At 42.0% G+C, this 19298-nt stretch overlaps 2 protein-coding genes across 2 annotated transcripts in view; one reads left to right on the top strand and one right to left on the bottom strand.

Annotated features, from left to right (window-relative positions):
• LOC140455639 (uncharacterized) overlaps nucleotides 1-19298 on the bottom strand; it is a 56098-nt gene that overhangs the window by 18406 nt on the left and 18394 nt on the right. The window lies entirely within an intron of this gene.
• LOC140455668 (uncharacterized) overlaps nucleotides 10503-19298 on the top strand; it is a 66320-nt gene continuing 57524 nt past the window's right edge. The window contains exon 1 of the mRNA XM_072550669.1: nucleotides 10503-12081. Within this exon, the coding sequence (XP_072406770.1) occupies nucleotides 10777-12081 (1305 nt within the window). The 5' untranslated portion in view covers nucleotides 10503-10776. The remainder of the gene's footprint in view (nucleotides 12082-19298) is intronic.

Here is a 19298-nt window from a genome sequence, read left to right as displayed (position 1 = left end):
CTTCAGTTAATGCTTCCTTCTTCACCTACCCCACTGGATGACAAGTTGTATCATCGGCCAACATCAGTAACTGTCTTGCTCCAGTAACTCTCAACATCTTTGTACCTTTAGCTCCTTGAATATAAGAATGAGGAAATACCCCTTGTTGTGAAATAAAATATTCTGTGACGTGATTTATCACTATCAATGAAGAATTTTCTTGACTGTCCAGAGGCACCACTCCCCAGTGTATCCCAAGGGAACACATTTCACCTGTATCAGTGCTGCTGTTTTAATACCCATTTCTTTCCAGGTACATTTCTATACAGTGTTCCTACAACTGTATTAGGTTCACCATTTAACTTCCAGCAAGAAGGTTAAGTACATCAAATTTAAAAGGGATCTGAAGGGCAACTTTTGCACACAGAGGGTGGCACATATTTGGAATGAAAAAACTGCCAGAGAAAGTGATAGATGCAGGTTCAATTACAACATTTAAAAGACATTTACACTGGTACATGAATAGAAAATGTTTAGAGGGATATGGACCAAATGCAGGCAAATGGACTGTTTAGTTTGGGAAACTTAGTTACATGGACAAGTTGGACTGAACGGTCTGTTTCTGTGCAGTATGACTCTATGAATCTAAGTCATCCTTTCCATCGCCGACATGTTCAAGGTTTTCTCCTTTATTATTTTAGTGTCCTTGTATTTGTTCCCTAAAATTATATCTTTCCTGTCCCCAGAATTTCTGTTTAGAGTTATGGCGTAGCGACATGAATAGTGCTCACCACTCTCAGGCTGTGGCCATCAAGCCAAAAGTAAATGCTGCCTACCTTAATAAATGAGCAATGATGTTTATGGATTTCAATGCTAGTCTGATGCTGGGTAATTAGGTAATCTTCCTTTAGCCTGGTGGCTCATATGAAACACACATAAGTTTTTGGTTGTTCACAATAAATAAAGTATTGACTGTACCATTCTCAACTTATCAAAAAGATGGTTTTCTGGTTAATTTCTCAGGACAATATCTTGACCTATCAGTGACAAGTTAAAATTCATACAAGCTTAACAATTTTCTGTCACTGATCATTAACTTGATCATTATCCATAGCACTGTCTCTACCAATCAGAGTTCATCTGCCAACCAGCACTCTCCACTCAAACAGTTTGAATGTTGCCTGTCCTTGAATTTGGTATTTCTTGCAAACTGTCCTGATGAATTCAAGACCTCATCCCATAGACAGATCCACTTCAGGTGACAAGTGTTTGTCTAATACCATGGGTGATGTTTGTACTCCTGCCTGGGAGGACAGCTATCCTGAGAGTGGGGGTTTGAGTCTCTGCAGACCTGGGTTCCCTCAACATTGTAATAATGGTGTGATATGTTCACCTTACACTCTTCCAAGATTCATTTCATGTAATAGGAAAGATCTTGAGTCATTTTCAAATGCTTTGTCATTTTGGTTGATTCAGAGTTTAGTATTGTGGTGTTGTCTGCTGTTTTATCTATCCTCTCTATTGATTTATAACTCACAATAAATTTATCTTTTTTAATCCAAATGCTCTAATTTGTCAGCATAGTGTGTCCCAATTCATTGAAACACTCAGGATCCTACAGTAAGAGTCCAGTCTCTATTGATCAGTCTCACTGTGGGTATTGTCACCTTCTCCATCATGGGTTTATAATTTTCAGGAAGCAGAATGTTTCCTTAAGTAAAAAAAAACCTGTATCTATATAGCAACTTCAACAAATTCACAGTGTCCAAATGTGTTGTTTGTTACAATTGCTATTTAGGAAATGCAGCATCCCTTTTGTATACAATGAGCTCCAACCAACAGTGATATGATAACATTCATGTAATTTGTGTTCATGACATTCATCATGACATTCATATTGATCATGACATCAGGGATATCTCATTTTCTCTTTCACAAACACCTGATTGGGCAGACAGGGGCTTGGTTTAATTTACCCAAAAGTGCACTCTGAAAGTGCAGCACTCCCTCAGTCTGCACTGGAGTGTCAGCCTCAATGCTCAAATCTTTGGACTGAGTCTTAAATCTTCAATCTTCTGACTCAGAGATGAGAGTGCCAACTAAGTCATGTATGACAAAAGCATGGAGTTGCTCTCGGAGTCCTCAACATTTACTCTGGACCCTGTGAACTCTCATGACCACATGTTAAACTGCTGATTACCAGATACTTGATGAATCAGTACTCCTCCACGTTGTGTGTCTTGGAGGAATCATTGAGGATGGCAAGGACATAAAATGTGTTCTGGGTGGAAGATTTCAATGTCCATCATCAAGAGTGGTTTGGCAGTAGACAACTGATTGACCTGGTTGGGTCCGAAAGACATTGCTGCTGGACTGGATCTGCAGTAGGCGGTGGGAGAATTAATAAGGGGAAAACATACTTGACCTCATCTTTACCAATCTGCCAGCTTCAGATACATCTGTCCATGAATACCCTTCATCATGTTGTGTGGCACCATCATCTGTTTGAAATGGGCCAGACTTTGAACAGATCTAGCAACTCAAGACCTGGCATCCATAAGGCACTGTGGGTCATCAACAGAAGCAGAATTAACTCCAGCACAAGCTGCAACCTCATGGCCCACATATACCCCACGCAGCCATTACGACATAGCCAGAGGATCTACACTGGTTCAATAGAGAGTGCAGGAGGGCAGGCCAGAAAAAGCACCAGGAGTACCTAAAAATAAGGACTTCTGAGGAAGGGTCACTCGACCCGAAACCCGAATTCTCTCCACAGATGCTGCCAGACCTACTGAACTTTTCCAGCAATTTATTTTTTGATACCTCAAAAATAAGGCGTAAACCTGGTGAAGCTGCCAAACAGGAACACTTGCATGCCAAAAATTAAAAACAGCAAGTTATATACAGAGCCAAGCTCTGCAGTCCTGCCACACCCAGTCATGATGGTGGTGGACAATTGAACAACTGATTGAAGGGGGAGGCTCCACAAATTCCCCAACCTCGATGGAAGAGCTCAGTACATCAGTGCAAAAGATAAGGCTGAAGCATTCACAATGATCTTCAGCCAGAAGTGCTGAGTGGATGATCTATGTTTGCTTCCTCCAGTGGTCCCCAGCATCACAAGTACCACTGTTCAGTCAATTTGATTCACTCGGTGTGACATCAAGAAATAGTTGGAGATTCTGAGTACCACAAAGGCTATCGGCCTTGACAACATTGCAGCAGTAGTACTGAAAACCTGTCCTCCTGAACTTGCCACTCTCCTCACCTGTTTGAGTATTTAGAAAACTGGCATCTACCTGGCAATGTTGCCAGGTATGTCATGTACACAAAAAGCAGGACAAATCAAACCCAACCAATTACCGCCCAATCAGTATACTCTCAATCATCAGTAAAGCAATGGAAGGTGTCATCAACAGTGCTATCAAACAGCATCTGCTCAGCAATAACCTGCTCAGTGATGCCCAGTTTGGGTTCCACCAGGGCCAGTCAGCTCCTGACTTCATTATGGCTTTCGTTCAAACATGGATGAAAGATCTGTGTTCCAGACGTGAGGTGAGAGTGACAGCCCTTGACACCAAGACCACATTTGATCAAGTGTAGCATCAAGGAGCCCGAGCAGAACTCGGGGGACTACTCTGCTAGTTGGAGTTATATCTGGCACAAAGGAAGATGCTTGTGGTTGTTGGAGATCTGTCACCTCAGATTTAGGACATCTCTTAAGGAGATCCTCAGAGTAGTATCCTAAGCCCAACCATCTTCAGCTGCTTCATCAAAGACCATATTTCCATCATAATGTTTGCTGATGATTGCACAATGTTCAGCACCATTCACAACTCCACAGACGGTAGTCCATGTTCAAATGGAACAAGATCTGTTCAATATCCAGCTTGAGCTGACCAGTAATAAGTAACATCCGTACCATACAAATGCCAAACAATGACCATCTCCAAAAAGAGATGTCAGACAACAGTGGCGCATTGTTTTTATCCAATCCTCACAGATCTGCGATAATGATAAAATGCTGTGCATGCTCGGAAAAAAAAAACAGAATGCTGGAAAAACTCAGCAGGTTTGGCCGCACCTGAGGAGAGAGAAACAGAGTTATTATTTTGCATTCAGTAAGATTTCCTCAGAACAGTTTCTGTCTGCTCTGGAGTTGTTTCCAGGTTGTTGAATTCACATTTGGCCCTGCCCGTCTTGTGGCTTTTTAAGGCAGTCCTTTTCAGGTTCATCAGATTTTGACTTTTAATTATAAAAAAACTTCAGCACTCATTATCCCAGAACTTCTTAAAAGTAAATAGCCGCAGTTCTTATCTTGTCAATTAGAAAATAACAAGATCTTGCAGATATTTGAAGCGAAAAAACACACGTTTTCAACCCTTGTCCACTAAGTAGTGATTAGAAGGCTGTCCATTGTCGATCTCTTCAGACACTGTTACTTTCCTCTCTTCAACCCCTTTTTGTCCATCCCCCACATGTGGGATTTTGAATGATGTCTACAATTCAATATCTAAGTGCAAAATCCACTACCAAATGCTAATAAAAATCAGCACATAAATTACTAAAATGATGAATTCCTTGGGCTAAAAGTCAATGAAAAGAGGTATAAAATACATCTCAATTCTTGGAACATGATCTAGTGGATGTTTACGTGGCTGCAATGATCGTGAAACTAATCAGATCATTAATGTAAGACTCTTAAATAAAATTGCCTCAATTGTCACATAATTTTTAAAAACAAATTGATGACTTTTGAAAATCATCTTGACAACAAACTCAAGCACATCAAATTGTGACTGAAAACTTGCATTTTGTTTTGTCACTTTTATCAGCGTAACCCAGCTGAAATTGACTGTATCGGAAATTGTAAAGGTCAGTTGCATTTCGGTCCAACCCGTCCATGCCGACCAGATATCCCAACCCAATCTAGTCCCACCTGTCTGCACCCGACCCATATCCCTCCAAACTCTTCCTATTCATATACCCATCCAAACGCCTTTTAAATATTTCAATTGTACTAGCCTCCACCACTTCCTCTGGCAGCTCGTTCAATACACCGTATGGGATCAATTCATGCTGTACATCTCTAAGACTCTATAAGTGGAAATTGAACTTTTGTGATCTTTAATGTTGGTTTATTAAACATCAACCTGATGCTGCCAACCCCAGAAATGGCCTTGGCCCCAGATGGGAAAAATGAGATTGTTGATTTTCCGCTAATTGTGCTTATTTAACCTTTTCAGTGTTGTTCAGTGTTGAGGCACTAACAATCATATTGATGACTCCAATATATATTTAAAATAAAAGCAGAAAAACTGAAGAAATGCAGCAGATTTGACAGCATCTGTTGAGATAGAAACAAAGTTAATGTTTGACATCCAATATGATTCCTCTTCAGAACTGAAGGGGGCTCATAAGTGACGGTTTTTACACTGTTAACAAAGTGGGAGGAAGAGCAGATGGAACAGATGGTGAGGGTGCCCAGAGTAAAAGGCTAAGAAGTTTATGGTAGTAGAGAAGCGACATTGATGCAATATAGGTATTAAGGAAATAGGGAGCATACTCAGCAAACATGACAAGGGGAGTGGTGAATGAATGGACGGGTTGTAATTAAAATGGAAGACAGAGTTCACAGTCTGAAATTGTTGAATTCAATGCTGAGTCCTGATGGCTGTAAAGTGCCTCAGTGTAAATAGGTGCTGATCCTCCAGCCTGCATTAGGCTTTGCTGGAATACTGCAGTGGGCTGAAGACAGGAATGTTAGCATGGCAGGGCACGCCATGAAATGGCAAGCAACTGGAAGGTTAGGGTCATTCTTAAAAACAGAGAGATGTCACAAAGTGGTTACCAATCTGCATTTGTTCTCTCCATTGGAGAGCAGCAAATAGAATAGACTAGAATGTTTGGGCCCTGAGGCACTAAGGAGGGAGGAGTAAAATTGGCCAGTGGTATACTTGCTACATGAGAAGGGTGGGTGAGGAGGTGGATTTTGGTGACAGTAATTCTGTCCCCATTAATGGAAACCATGAAATCAAGGGAAGATTCAGAGATGGATTAGGTGAAGCTGGGAAAAGGATAGATGAATCTTTCTAATTCAAGTTGAGACCAGGAAGATCTCAATGATGTATTCAATGTATTGGAAAAGGATTGTGGGATGGAGCCAACTTAAACTGGAATAATGAATATTTCACGTATACCCTAGACAACTGAATATCCGGTACAAGCAGAGGTACAACGCATTGGGATACCCATAGCTACTGCTCTGACTTGGAGACAGCGAGATGAGCTAAAGGACAAATTATTCAAAGTGAGAACAAGCTCTTTGTGAATGGAGACTGATGAGGAAGAAATGGAAAGTTTCAGACCATCCTGATGGGAGGACAGATGTGTGGAAGGACTGCATGGTCCATGGTGAAAAGGAGATGGCTGATACCAGGAAACTGGAAATTGATGAACTAATGTAATGCGTCAAAAGAACCATAAATGTGAGTGGGAAGCGACTGGACAAGGGGGGTGGGGAGGGGGCGCAAACAGAATCAAGACAGAAAGTGACAAGTTCATTGGGCAAGAAAAGGCTGAAATGAGGATCTGCCAGGTTCGTCTTGTTTATAGATTTTAGGAAGAAGGTAGAAGCGAGCTATCTGGTGTTGGGAGACTATTCAGTGGGAAACTGTGGAGAGAAGGTCAGTGACAGGAGATGAGATCAGTGACAACCATGGAAATGCCAGTTTGATGAAGAATGGTGGGGCCATGGTCCAGAGGGAAATAGGTGGAAGTGTCTGATAGCTGATGCTCAGCCTTTGCAAGGTAGAGATTCATACATCAGCAGGAGCGGAGGTCAGCAATTACTTAAACAGCATACAAACCCACAGATAATAGTCAGGCTTTTGTTCTGTCACAAAAAGAGGAGAAAAAGTTTAAAAGTTTGATGTAGTCCTAATAACATTGTTAACCTAATACTATTGAATGGAATTTCTGCTTCGTTTTCACAGTTTAAAATAGGGAACTTTCTCACTATCCCTGGTCATTGTGATGGTGGAATGGAGAGATAGAGATAGAGATAGAGAGAGAGAGAGAGAGGGAGAAAAGGGAAAAGAGAGCATTTGAAGTTGATGTAGAAAACAGCAAGTTTCCAGGAAGATTGTGTGAAGCCTTTATTACTGAGATCACACTGACAGGGTTTCTTTCCTGTGTGAAAGCACTGACAGAACAGGAGATATTTTGACTGTGCAAAAGCCTTGTTACAAGCATCATACCTGAAGAGTTTCTCCCCCGTGTGAATCCTATCTTTTACCATGTAGTCAAACACATCACTGGATTCAACACTCACTCCATAATTGAAGGATTACTTCCCTGTGTGGATCACCTGATGGAGCAGGAGGTTCCAGCACCTAGAGAATGACCTGTTGCACACTTTACATGTGAATGGTTTCTCCCATGCAGCTGGATTTACGTTGGCAGAGGCTTCTGACTGTGAGACTGATTTGTTGTATACATCACATGTGAATGGTTTCTCCCGTGTGAATCGTCCGATGGAACAGGAGTCTTGATGGATCAGAGAATGATTTCTCACACACCTCACACTTGAACAGTTTCTCCCCTGTGTGGATGCCTTGGTGTCTGCAGAGGTTCTCTGACTGTGAGAGTAATTTGTTGCAGATGTTACATGTGAATGGTTTCTCCCGTGTGTGAACATGTTGGTGTTTCTGGAGTTCCATGAACATTGAAAATGATTTGTCACACACCTCATATTTGAATGGTTTCTTCCCTGTATGAATATGTTGGTGTGTGTGGAGATTCGCTGACTATGAGAACAATTTGTCACACACTTCACACCTGAATAGTTTCTCCCCTGTGTGGTTGCATTGATGCATGAGGAGGGTTGATGATTGTGAGAATGATTTATCGCACACCTCGCATGTGAATGGTTTTTTACCAGTGTGATTGGTGATTCACCAGGCCTAACAATTGTTCAAAAGCTTGGTTACACTTCTCACACCTAAACAGTTTCTCCCGTGTGTGGGTGCATTGATGGTTACAGAGATTCCCTGAACATGAGAATGATTTGTCACACACCTCATACCTGAGTGGTTTCTTGCCTGTGTGAATACATTGGTGCTCATGGAGTGTCAAAGACTGTGAGAATGATTTGTGACATACCTCCCACGTGAATGATTTCTCCCCATGTGAGTGCGTTGATGATTGATGAGCATCCATGACCTTGCAAAAGCTCACTCCCACATCTTACACTTGAAGGGTTTCACTTCCATTTACCTATCTTTGTGCTTAAGGCAGTCAACAGATGGACCTTGTGTTAGGAAACCTTATGAGCCTTTCACTTATCCTTACATGCCTCTCCCCTGTATAAATGAGTCAGTGGCTCATGAGGCTTGATGAATGATTGAAACTCTCAATTCTTCCCAGCCTCACCCTGACTGATCACCCACAGCCGATCACCTTCAGAAAGTTTGGTTCTGACAGAAGGCTCCACACCACTGACCAGTTTCAGATCTGATGATATGTCAAAGCTCCTTTGACTGGACTGCTTTTCCAGATGTTGGTTTCACTGCCCAACCTTCTCGGTGTTAAGCAACACTGTGAAGGGACTGGATGTCTTCTCACAGTTCCTTGGCTGATGGTCAGGATCTGTCTGTAATGTCTATCCTCTCTTTGTCCCTGAAATAGTACACTGTAATCCTTCTGTAAAGAGGAAAAGGAAACATGATTTTCTCCAACTCCCATTCCTCCTTTGCTGAAGGGGCTGACTCCTCAATAATTTCTTATTCATATATTCACAGGATATGGCTGCCACAATTGTCCATCCATATCTGCCCTTTATCTTCAGCTGCTTTCTTGAACCACAACAGTTCATTGGGTAAGGGCCTTCTTAACAACCCTATCAACTTGGGTGGCACCTTTCAGGGATCTATGTACATGGACACCAAGATCTCTCTTTTCATCTACACTACCAAGAATTTTAACATTAGCCCAGTACTCTGTATTCCTGTTACTCCTTCCAAAGTAAGCCACATCACACATTTCTGCATTAAGCTCCATTTGCCAACCTCTCAGCCCAGATCTGCAGCTTATCTATGTCCCTCTGTAACCCACAACATCCTTCGGCACTAGTCACAACTCTACCGACCTTAAGTGTCATTTGCAAATTTACTAACCCATCCTTCTCTGCCCTCATCCAGGTCATTGTGCCTCTGTGGCTTGTATTGTTTGTTAGTACGGAGAGAGAGAGGCAGTCAGCTTGTCACAGTGGGGAGCAATGAACAGTCAAGGGGAGGCCTCTCACTGTACAGCACCATTCTTACTCAATGACAGACCTGCAGCATTTTCCAGCCGCTTACGTGGCAAACTCATTGTATGTGCTTCAAGAAAATGGTTATGTATGAAAGACAAATGGGAGCAGACCTGGTGAGGTGAAGGTCAGGAACAGATACTACCACAATCAGCCAAGAAACTTGTATGATTCCAGTCCAAGACTTTGATCACATTCTGTCAGACACTTGGTCCTCCCAGAATTTGGGGATCTAAGACCTGAAGCTGAAGAGGACTCAGTCCAGGGATGACAGGCAGGTTAGTCTGGGTGCTGTAGAGACATGAGTCTGGTGGGGTGGAACTCTTTTTTCTGACATTGAGACAATGTGATGCATAAGCAGGAGAGGCAGTGAGGTGTCACCATTGAAGGAGTAGGAAATGCAGAGTGCAGGAAGGGTTTGCAGTATGGGGTTGGTGAGAACGCACATGATACGTGCAATATTGAGAGTTGTATTCCATGAACCTTGGCAAGAGGCATATGGAGTGGCAGAGTTAGATTGAATGGTGACCCTGTGAGTGCGAGATGGCTGAAAAGATAATTTTTTTTTTCCTTATATCTTGCTGGTGTCCCTTTGTACCGGGATGCATCACCAACACAGGCTGCAGTTTGCATTCAGGCTGGCCTGGGGCTGGCTGTGTGGTCTCCTGTGGTCCATCACTGCCTTCCACTCCACCACCCCATCCAGCAACACCTACCTGTCCCTGTCTGTGAGGCGGGAGCTGCTGGGCCATGTCCCAGATAATAAGTCAAACTCCACAGAATGAAGGCCAGTTCTTGCTTTGGAGTGTCTGAAGTGGGTGAAGCATCAGTGCATGAACACGAGAAGGTCACAGCAGTGGGGAGCACTTCTACCTCTCTGGTTGTGTGATTCTTTGAGAAAGGCGCCCAACAGACCAGTTGCATAATCAAGAGGAGAAGTGTTGGAAACAATGAAAAATGTTACCCTGAGCCATGGCAGATTGGGAGCCAGGAACCTCACTTGACAAAACCTTTTAACTGAAAGACGGAAAATTCACACTCATGTTCCCTTTCCCTGTTTTACAGAAGGATTGCACTGTCCCTGACCAAAGTGGATAGACATATCCTGAACCTCACCCAAGGAACATTTGTATAACTGTGGGAAAACATCCAATCCTTTTCCAGCATTGCTCAACACAGAGAAGGTTGGGCAGTGAAACCATCCTCTAAAAATCAGTCAGGTCAGAGGAGATTTGACATATCATCAGATCTGAAACTGGTCAGTGGTGTGGAGCCTTCCAACAGAACCAACCTTTCTGAAAGTTTGGCTGTGAGTGATTGGTCAGGGTGAAGCTGGGAAGAAGTGTGAGTCTCCCCAAGTGTGGTGAGAGTCATTGAGGCTCATGACTCATTCTTACATGTCAAAAGCTAGTCAGGTGTGAGATGTGTGAGGACAGATCCACAGGCTCATAAAATTCCTGAACAAGGTGCATCTTTAGAGCAATATGGAGGCAAAACCATTCAAGTGTGACATCTGTGGACAAGTTTTCACAGAGTCATCAACACTCAAGAAACACAAACACATCCACACTAGAGAAAAGCCTTTTACATGTGAAGTGTGTGACAAAATATGCTCTCGTAGATCGACCTTGCTTGAACACCAGCGCATTCATACTGGGGAGAAACCATTCACGTGTGAGGTTTGTGACAAATCATTCTCTCATTCATCAACTCTTCGTGCACACCAGCGCATTCACACTGGGGAGAAGCCCTTCATTTGCAAACTCTGCAACAAATCATTTTCACGTATATCAACCCTCCTTGAACATGAACGCACTCACACGGGAGAAAAGCCATTCAGATGTGATGTGTGCAATAAATTGTTCTCCCACTCATCATCCCTTCGTGCTCACCAACGCACTCACAGCAGGGAGAAGCCATTCGCATGCGAAGTGTGTGACAAATCATTCTCCGATTTATCAACCTTCCGCAGACATCAACGCGTTCACACAGGAGAGAAACCATTCACGTGCAATGTGTGTGACACATCATTTTCACAGTCATCAAGCCTCCGTGCACACCAACGTGTTCACACAGGAGAGAAACCATTCACATGTGAGGTATGTGATAAATCGTTTCCACAGTTAACATGCCTACGGGTACACCGTGCTGTGCACACAGGAGAGAAACCATTCAGATGTGAAGTGTGTGACAAAGCCTTCACGTGTTCATCAAGCCTCCTGGTCCATCAGACAACCCACACAGGGGAGAAACCCTTCAAGTGTGAGATCTGCAAAAAAGGGTTTGCAATATCAACAAGGCTCCTAAAACACCGGAGGATTCACACAGGGGAGAGACCTTTCAAGTGTGAGGTCTGTGACAAAACCTTTGGACAGTTATCAACCCTCATGCAACACCGACTTATACACACTGGAGAGAACACATTCACAGGTGAGAAACCCTTCAAGTGTGGGGTTTGTGATAAAGCTTTTCGGATATCTTCAAGGCTGCTGAGACACCAGAGGATTCACACAGGGGACAAACCATTCAAGTGTGAGATCTGTGAGGTGGCTTTCAGTCAATCTTCCAATCTCTTGACACATCAGACAATACACACAGGGGAGAAGCCATTCACTTGCAAGGTGTGTGACAAGTCATTCTCACGATTATCAAACCTGCGTGTACACCAACGCATTCACACAGGAGAGAAACCATTCACATGTGAGGTGTGCAACAAATCCTTCTCACGGTCATGGTACCTCCTTCTCCATCAGAGGATCCACACAGGGGAGAAACCCTTCAAATGTGAGGTTTGTGAAAAAAGCTTCAGACAGTCATCGACTCTCATGCAACACCGACTAATTCACACTGAAAAGCCGTTTACATGCATGTAACACTTCAGGTGTGAGGGTTATAATGAAGCTTTGTGTTGCATTTGACCCTCTTCTTTTAACTCTTGGCTGCAACTGATGTACATGTTATTGTTGCATCATTGTCAATGTTTTTTTGTAGCAATCACTTAAAAACTGATACTGTGACCAATGACCTGATTGGCTTCGTGACCAATCCATTGTGTAAACACTGGATAATGTCTCCACTCATCTTACAACATGTAAAAGGCAATGGGGAATGTTTGTACAGGGGCTCTGAACCTGAGGAATTACTTTGAGATAGACAATTTTTTTAATTATAAGAGGATTAATGGGGTTATGGGGAGTGGGCAGAAAAGTGAAGTTGAGGCTAAGATGAGATCAGCTATGATCACATTAAATGGCAGAGCAGGCTCAAGAGGATGAATACCTACTCCTGCACCTAATTTTTATGTTCTTGTGTGACCCTGGCAGCAACTCTAATCCTTGTTCATGAAACAATATATCTGGAGTTAAACTTGAACCTCCAACCTTGTTGTCTGAGTAAGAAGGTTGTGGGTTCAAGTCTCGTTCTCTGACTACAGTGCAAAACGTCCTGGCTGACACTCCAGTGCAGTAAGGGGGGAGATGGAAGAGATTATACAGATAGGGAGGGGCAGACCTGCACATAAAGCAGAGAAAATACGATAAGGATTGTCTTTATTTTCATGCTTTTTAAAATTATGGTCTGAAATAAGTAGGAATTGTTTTGAAATCAGTGTTTTAAAAGTTTGCTGCATGTTTTAAAAAGCGAGTAACCTGACACTTACGGCATGCATTGTGCTTGTACAGCTGTTTGAACAAGCGATAGTTGAAGTGGTTGCAGATAAACAGGAACCAAGGAGTTGTATTGGTCCATGGACTAGTGACCAGTTATCAAAGACAAAGGTGTGTGATTGGTTCTTGGGTAACTAAACATCTCTGGGCTGGGAACAAGGTAGAAGTGATTTGACGTCTACTGGCACAGAAGCTGGGTTTATTTACTTTCTGCATTAAATACCTACTTGAAAGCTGAAAAAAAACAATTTATCATTCCTTTAGCAGTTGTCACGACTGGTAAACTGCGACTTTTAACTGATAAGTCAGAGGCCTGGTATAAGGCAAGCAACCACCTTGTATCTCTTGCAAACCAGTGGATGTATTTGAAGAAAGACAACCAAAAAGCAATGTTCTAACCAACATACAAAACATAGGAATGGCTCAAACTCTCCTGAATAGAAACCACTGAACTACTCCATAGTTCTCCTTTGCCACAACCTGTTTTTCCTTGACTGTTTGTTGTCTGCGTGTGTATGGAAGGTGGAGTTATTGTGATTAGGATTTCATTTTATCATGTTATTTGCTGATGGTTTATAATTGTTTTATCTATCACCAAAATCTAATTACTTGTATTAAATAGTAATTCTTCTTCAGTACAGAAGCTTGGTCCATTCTTTCTATCAAACTGGATCTGCCAATCAGGTAAACTGGGAAACATTGTGTACTTATATTCAAGTGTTTAAATTTTGTGACAATTCCAGGAGCACTGGAGCTAAATTTCCACTGGTCTACCTCAGTGAAACATGACAGTATTATCTTTATTATTCACCGCATGGTATGTAAGTTGGATTTGAGCTCAGTTGAGATAACATAAAGGATAAGTAACTGAAGACATTGCCGAGTTTCAAGCTAAGAGGAAGAAATCTACAGTGGTCCTCAGAAAGCCTTGTGTCAGAAAGCAGTCAGCAGGGGTTAGCTTGGAAGTTAAGGAGGCAACGTGACTGTGTAGCTGAGGCATCTATAGTACTGAAGTATTAAACAAAATTTGGAGTGTCACATAGCGAAAATGCTAATGAAAGCATCCTTATAAAAATACCTCAAAGAACAGCTGGAGCACTGATGAGAATTTTCACTGGAGTGTAGGAGGTTAAGGGGTGACCTTGTAGAGGTTTATAAAATAATGAGGGGTATAAATAAGGTGAATGGCAGTTGTCTTCCCTAGGGTGGGAGATTTCAAGACTAGTGAGTGTGTATTTAAGGTGAGAGATGAAAGATTTTAAAAAGACTTGAGGAGATATATTTTTACACACAGAGTGGTTCATGTGTGAAATGACCTTCAGAGGAAGTGGTGGATGTGAGTAAAATTACAATGTTCAGAAGACATTTGGATAAGTGCATGAATAAGGAATGTTTGGAGAGATATGGGTCAAGCACAGGCAGGTGGGATTAACCTAGTTTGGGATTATATGACGACATGGATTGGTTGGACCAAATAGTCTGTTTCCGTGCTGTATGACTCTATGACATCACATTATCAAAGAGTGTTATAGTGGCCCAGTGCATAGGCAGCATGATGGCTCCGTGGTTAGCACTGCTGCCTGACAGTGCTGGGGACCCGGGATTCCACCCTGAGGTGATTGTCTGTGTGGAGTTTGCACAGTCTCCCTATGTCTGCATAGGTTTCCTCCGTGTGCATCCTCAGGCAAAAACGTGCAGGCTAGGTGGATTGGCCATACCAAATTGTCCACTGTGTCCAAGGATGTGCAAGCTCGATGGATTGGCTATGGGGAATACAGGGTTACAGGGATAGGGAGGGGGTAGATATAGGTGAGATGCTTTGAGAGGGTTGGTATGAATTTGATGGGCTCACTGGCATACTTCTGCACTGTAGGGATTCCATGATCCCTAATATCCTGCCCAACATGGATCACATTCGCTGTCATAATGACAGCTTATTTAGTTGTTATCATATTGGAGTTTGGAACTTGCTGTACACAAACTGGCCACATGTTCTATCTAACAACTAACTACAATTCATTGGCTGGAAATTGCTTTCATAGTTTATGAAAGTTGATATCTTTATGTCAATCTTGATTCCTCAGGGAAATGTTCTGCTTCCTGTGAATGGGAAGGGATAAAAATGTTCGTGGAGAAAATACACCAGCTCACAGTGATATTGGTCAGTGTATTGTGTATAGGACTCTTACTGTTGGATCTTGAATATTTCAGGTGAATAGGAACACAGCATACTGACAAATCAGGAAGTTTTGGTTAAGCTGAAAAACTGAATTTATTATGAATTATAAATCTGTACAGATAATAGATAAAACACCAGATAAACAACACAATTTTCAGCTGACATCAAACACTGAATCAATCCACTAACAAACCACTTGAAAATGACTCAAGTTTGTTTCTAGGACATGAAATAAATCTTGGAAGAGTGTAAAGTGAACATGCAACTTTGTTATTACGTCAAGGTTTTATGGGCTGAGCAAATTCAGGTCTGTACAGACTCACCCCCATTCCCTCACCATACTCAGGACAGTTGTCCTCCAGAGAGGACAGTGCAAACATTACCCATGGTATTAATCAAATGTTCCCCATCTGAAGTGGATCATCAAATACACATCACCAACTAAAGTAGGGGTCATTCTACATCCGGACAGTTGGGTCACAATGACATCAGGGCAAATTCTCAGACTACTACAAATGGTAGGTTTATTGTCTGGAAAGGGGATTAAGGGTTACAGAGTTGAGATGTGTAAATGCAGTTAAGATACAGATTTATCATGATTTAACTGAATGACGCAACAGGCTGATGGGATTAGTCTTGTTCCGACATTCCTTAATTTCCTCTGGCTGACTCTCTCCACTTTCATCACCAGGAACAATTGGTCAGTGTCATCCTCTTCAACATTTACTTTGATTTTGTCTTCACTAAAGAGGGCACAAATAACCTCCCAGAAATATTAGAGAACCAAGGATCTAGTGAAAGAGCAAAACTGAAAGAAACCAGTGTTAATAAGAACATAGTGCCAGGGAAATTAATGGGGTTAAAAGCTGACAAATCACCAAGACCTATACTCTACATCCCAGAGTACTAAATGAAGTGACCCTGGAAACATTGGATGCATTGGTTTTCATCTTCCAAAATTCCGTGGACTCTGAAGCAGTTACAACAGTGGCAAATGAAATCCCACTATTTAAGAAGGGAGAGAAAATACTGAATTACAAACCAGTTAGCCATCAGTAATGGTGAAAACACTAGAGTCTATTATAAAAGATGTTATAACCGGACTTTTGGAAAACATTAATGGGATTGGACAAAGCCAGAATGTGTTCATAAAAGGCAAATGATGCTTATCAAAGCTGGTAGAGTTTTTTTTGATGATACAGCTAGTAGAATAAATGAGGGAGAACCAGTGGATATGGTGTATTTGAATTTTTAGAAGGCTTTTGATAAGGTCCTTCAGAAGAGGTTCATAGAATTAAAGCATATGGAATAAGGTTTAATATATTGGCATTGCAGTAAGAATTGGTTGACACACACAAATCAGAATGGAAAAAAATGGGTATTTTACCAAGTGACAGGCACTGACTAGTGGGGTACTGGACGGATCAGTGCTTAGGTCCCGGCTGTTCACAAAACAGATAAATTAACTGGATAAGGAAATTAAATGCAACATTTCCAAGTTTGCTCAGGATACAAAACTTGATGGGATTATGAAATGTGAAGAGCATGCAAGGAAACTGCAAGGTGATTTAAACAAGTTGATAAGTGGATGAATATGTGCCAGATAAAGTACAACATGACTAAATGTGAATGTGTACACTTTAGCATGAAAAACAAAAAGGAAGAGTATTATTTAAATAGGGACATATTGGGAACTGTGAATGTAAAAGGGGATCTGATTGTTCAATTGAAGAAGGCACACAGCATCAAGCGGTTTAGAAGGCAAATAGTATACTGGCCTTCATGACAAGAGGCTTTGAGTTCCGAAATAGGGGTGTTATACTGCAATTATACAGGGCCTTGGTGAGACCGAATCTGGAGTAATGTAAACTGTTTTTGTCTCCCTTCCTCAGAAAGGATATGTTTGTCATTGAGGGAATGCAATGGAGATTCACGAGACTAATAGTGAGATTACAGGACTGCCTATGAGACATTAGTTGGATTGGGCCGGTATTCACGTGACTTTAAAAGCGTGAGAGAAGATTGAAAAACACAAAATTCTACCAGGGCTAGGCAGACTAGATGATGGTGGATGTTTTCCCCTCTTTGAGGAGTCTAGAACTAGGGCGTCTGAGTGTCCAGTTGGGTTTCAGCTACTGGGTGCTTTTGCTTAGTTACATCATTAATCCCATGTACCAGACAGTCTGTCAGCATCTCATTAAGAGTTAAACCAAAGACACATGCCTCTTCTAGTCATCCTAATGTTGTCAAAAATCCAGATACCAATTCCCCTGGTTCTCAAATTGCCGAGTAAAACCGACAGTGTCAATTAATGAAAATTTTCAAGGTGTTCAGTTACTCCATACAGACCAGCTAGCCGAACATCTTTGGTGGACAAATTGTTCGAGTCTATAATCAAGAATGGGGTAACTGAACAACTTGATACTTTTCAGTTATTCAGGAACAGCCAGCATAGATTGATGACAGATATATCATGCCTGACAAACCTCATTGATTATTTTCAAGAGCTGACTAAGCTACTGGGTACGGGAATGTCCGTGGTTGTTTATATGGACTTCCAAAAGGTAAAGGAAGAATAATGGGTAGGTACTCAAATTGGCAGGATGTGACCAGTCGTGTCCTGCAGGATCTGTGTTAGGGACTCAATTATTTACATTATTTATTAATGACTTGGATAATGGCATAGAAGGTTATATCTCCATATTTGCTAACGACCCAAAGTTAGGTGACACTGTAGATAGTGTCGATGATAGTGTCGATAAGTGAATAGGTAAAATGGCAGATGGAGTTCAATGTAAGCAAGTGTGAGGTTTTCCATTTTGGATCAAAAAAGGAGAATTCAGGCTACTATGAAGTCAAATGTCCACAGGATGTCCATAGATTTGGGGGTTCAGGTGCATAGATCTTTAAACTGTTACAAACAGATGCAGAAAATAATCAAGAAAGCTAATGGAATGCTGGCCTTAATATCTCGAGAAATGAAGTATAAGGATAATAGACAATAGACAATAGGTGCAGGAGTAGGCCATTCCGCCCTTCGAGCCTGCACCACCATTCTATGGCTAATCATCCTCAATCAGTAACCTGTTCCTGCCTTATCTCCATAACCCTTGATTCCACTATCTTTGAGAGCTCTATCCAACTCTTTCTTAAACGAATTCAGAGACTGGGCCTCCACTGCCTTCTGGGGCAGAGCATTCCACACACCCACCACTCTCTGGGTGAAGAAGTTTCTCCTCATCTCTGTCTTAAATGGCCTACTCCTTATTTTTAAGCTGTGTCCTCTGGTTCGGGACTCACCAATCAGCGGAAACATGTTTCCTGCCTCCAGAGTGTCCAATCCTTTAATAATCTTATATGTCTCAATCAGATCCCCTCTCAGTCTTCTAAACTCAAGGATATATAAGCCCAGTCGCTCCAATTTTTAAACATAAGATAGTCCCACCATTCCAGGAATTGACCTCGTGAACCTACGCTGTGCTCCCTCAATACCAGAATGTCTTTCCTCAAATTTGGAGACCAGAACTGCACACAATATTCCAGGTGTGGTCTCACCAGGGCGCTGTACAGCTGCAGAAGAACCTCTTTGCTTGTATACTCAATCCCTCTTGTTATGAAGGCCAGCATGCTATTAGCTTTCTTCACTACCTACTGTACCTGCATGCTTACCTTCATTGACTGGTGTACAACACACAGATCTCTTTGTACTGCCCCTTTACCTAACTTGACTCCATTTAAGTAGTAATCTGCCTTCCTGTTCTTGCCACCAAAGTGGATAACCATACATTTATCCACATTAAACTGCATCTGCCATGCATCTGTCCACTCACCTAACCTGTCCAGGTCACCCTGTAATCTCCTAACATCCTCCTCACATTTCACCCTACCACCCAGCTTTGTATCATCAGCAAATTTGCTAATGTTACTATTAATACCATCTTCTGTATCATTAATATATATTGTAAAAAGCTGCGGTCCCAGCACTGATCCCTGCGGTACCCCACTGGTCACCACCTGCCATCCCGAAAGGGAGCCATTTATTACTACTCTTTGTTTCCTATCAGCCAACCAATTTTCAATCCAAGTCAGTACTTTGCCCCCAATGCCATGCGCCCTAATTTTGCTCACCAATCTTCTATGTGGGACTTTATCAAAGGCTTTC

Source organism: Chiloscyllium punctatum, chromosome 30 (assembly GCF_047496795.1).
Source record: "Chiloscyllium punctatum isolate Juve2018m chromosome 30, sChiPun1.3, whole genome shotgun sequence".
In the NCBI taxonomy this organism is placed as follows: Eukaryota; Metazoa; Chordata; class Chondrichthyes; order Orectolobiformes; family Hemiscylliidae; genus Chiloscyllium; species Chiloscyllium punctatum.
Note: the sequence above shows the minus strand (reverse complement) of the source record. Positions and strands in the feature narration are given on the sequence as shown.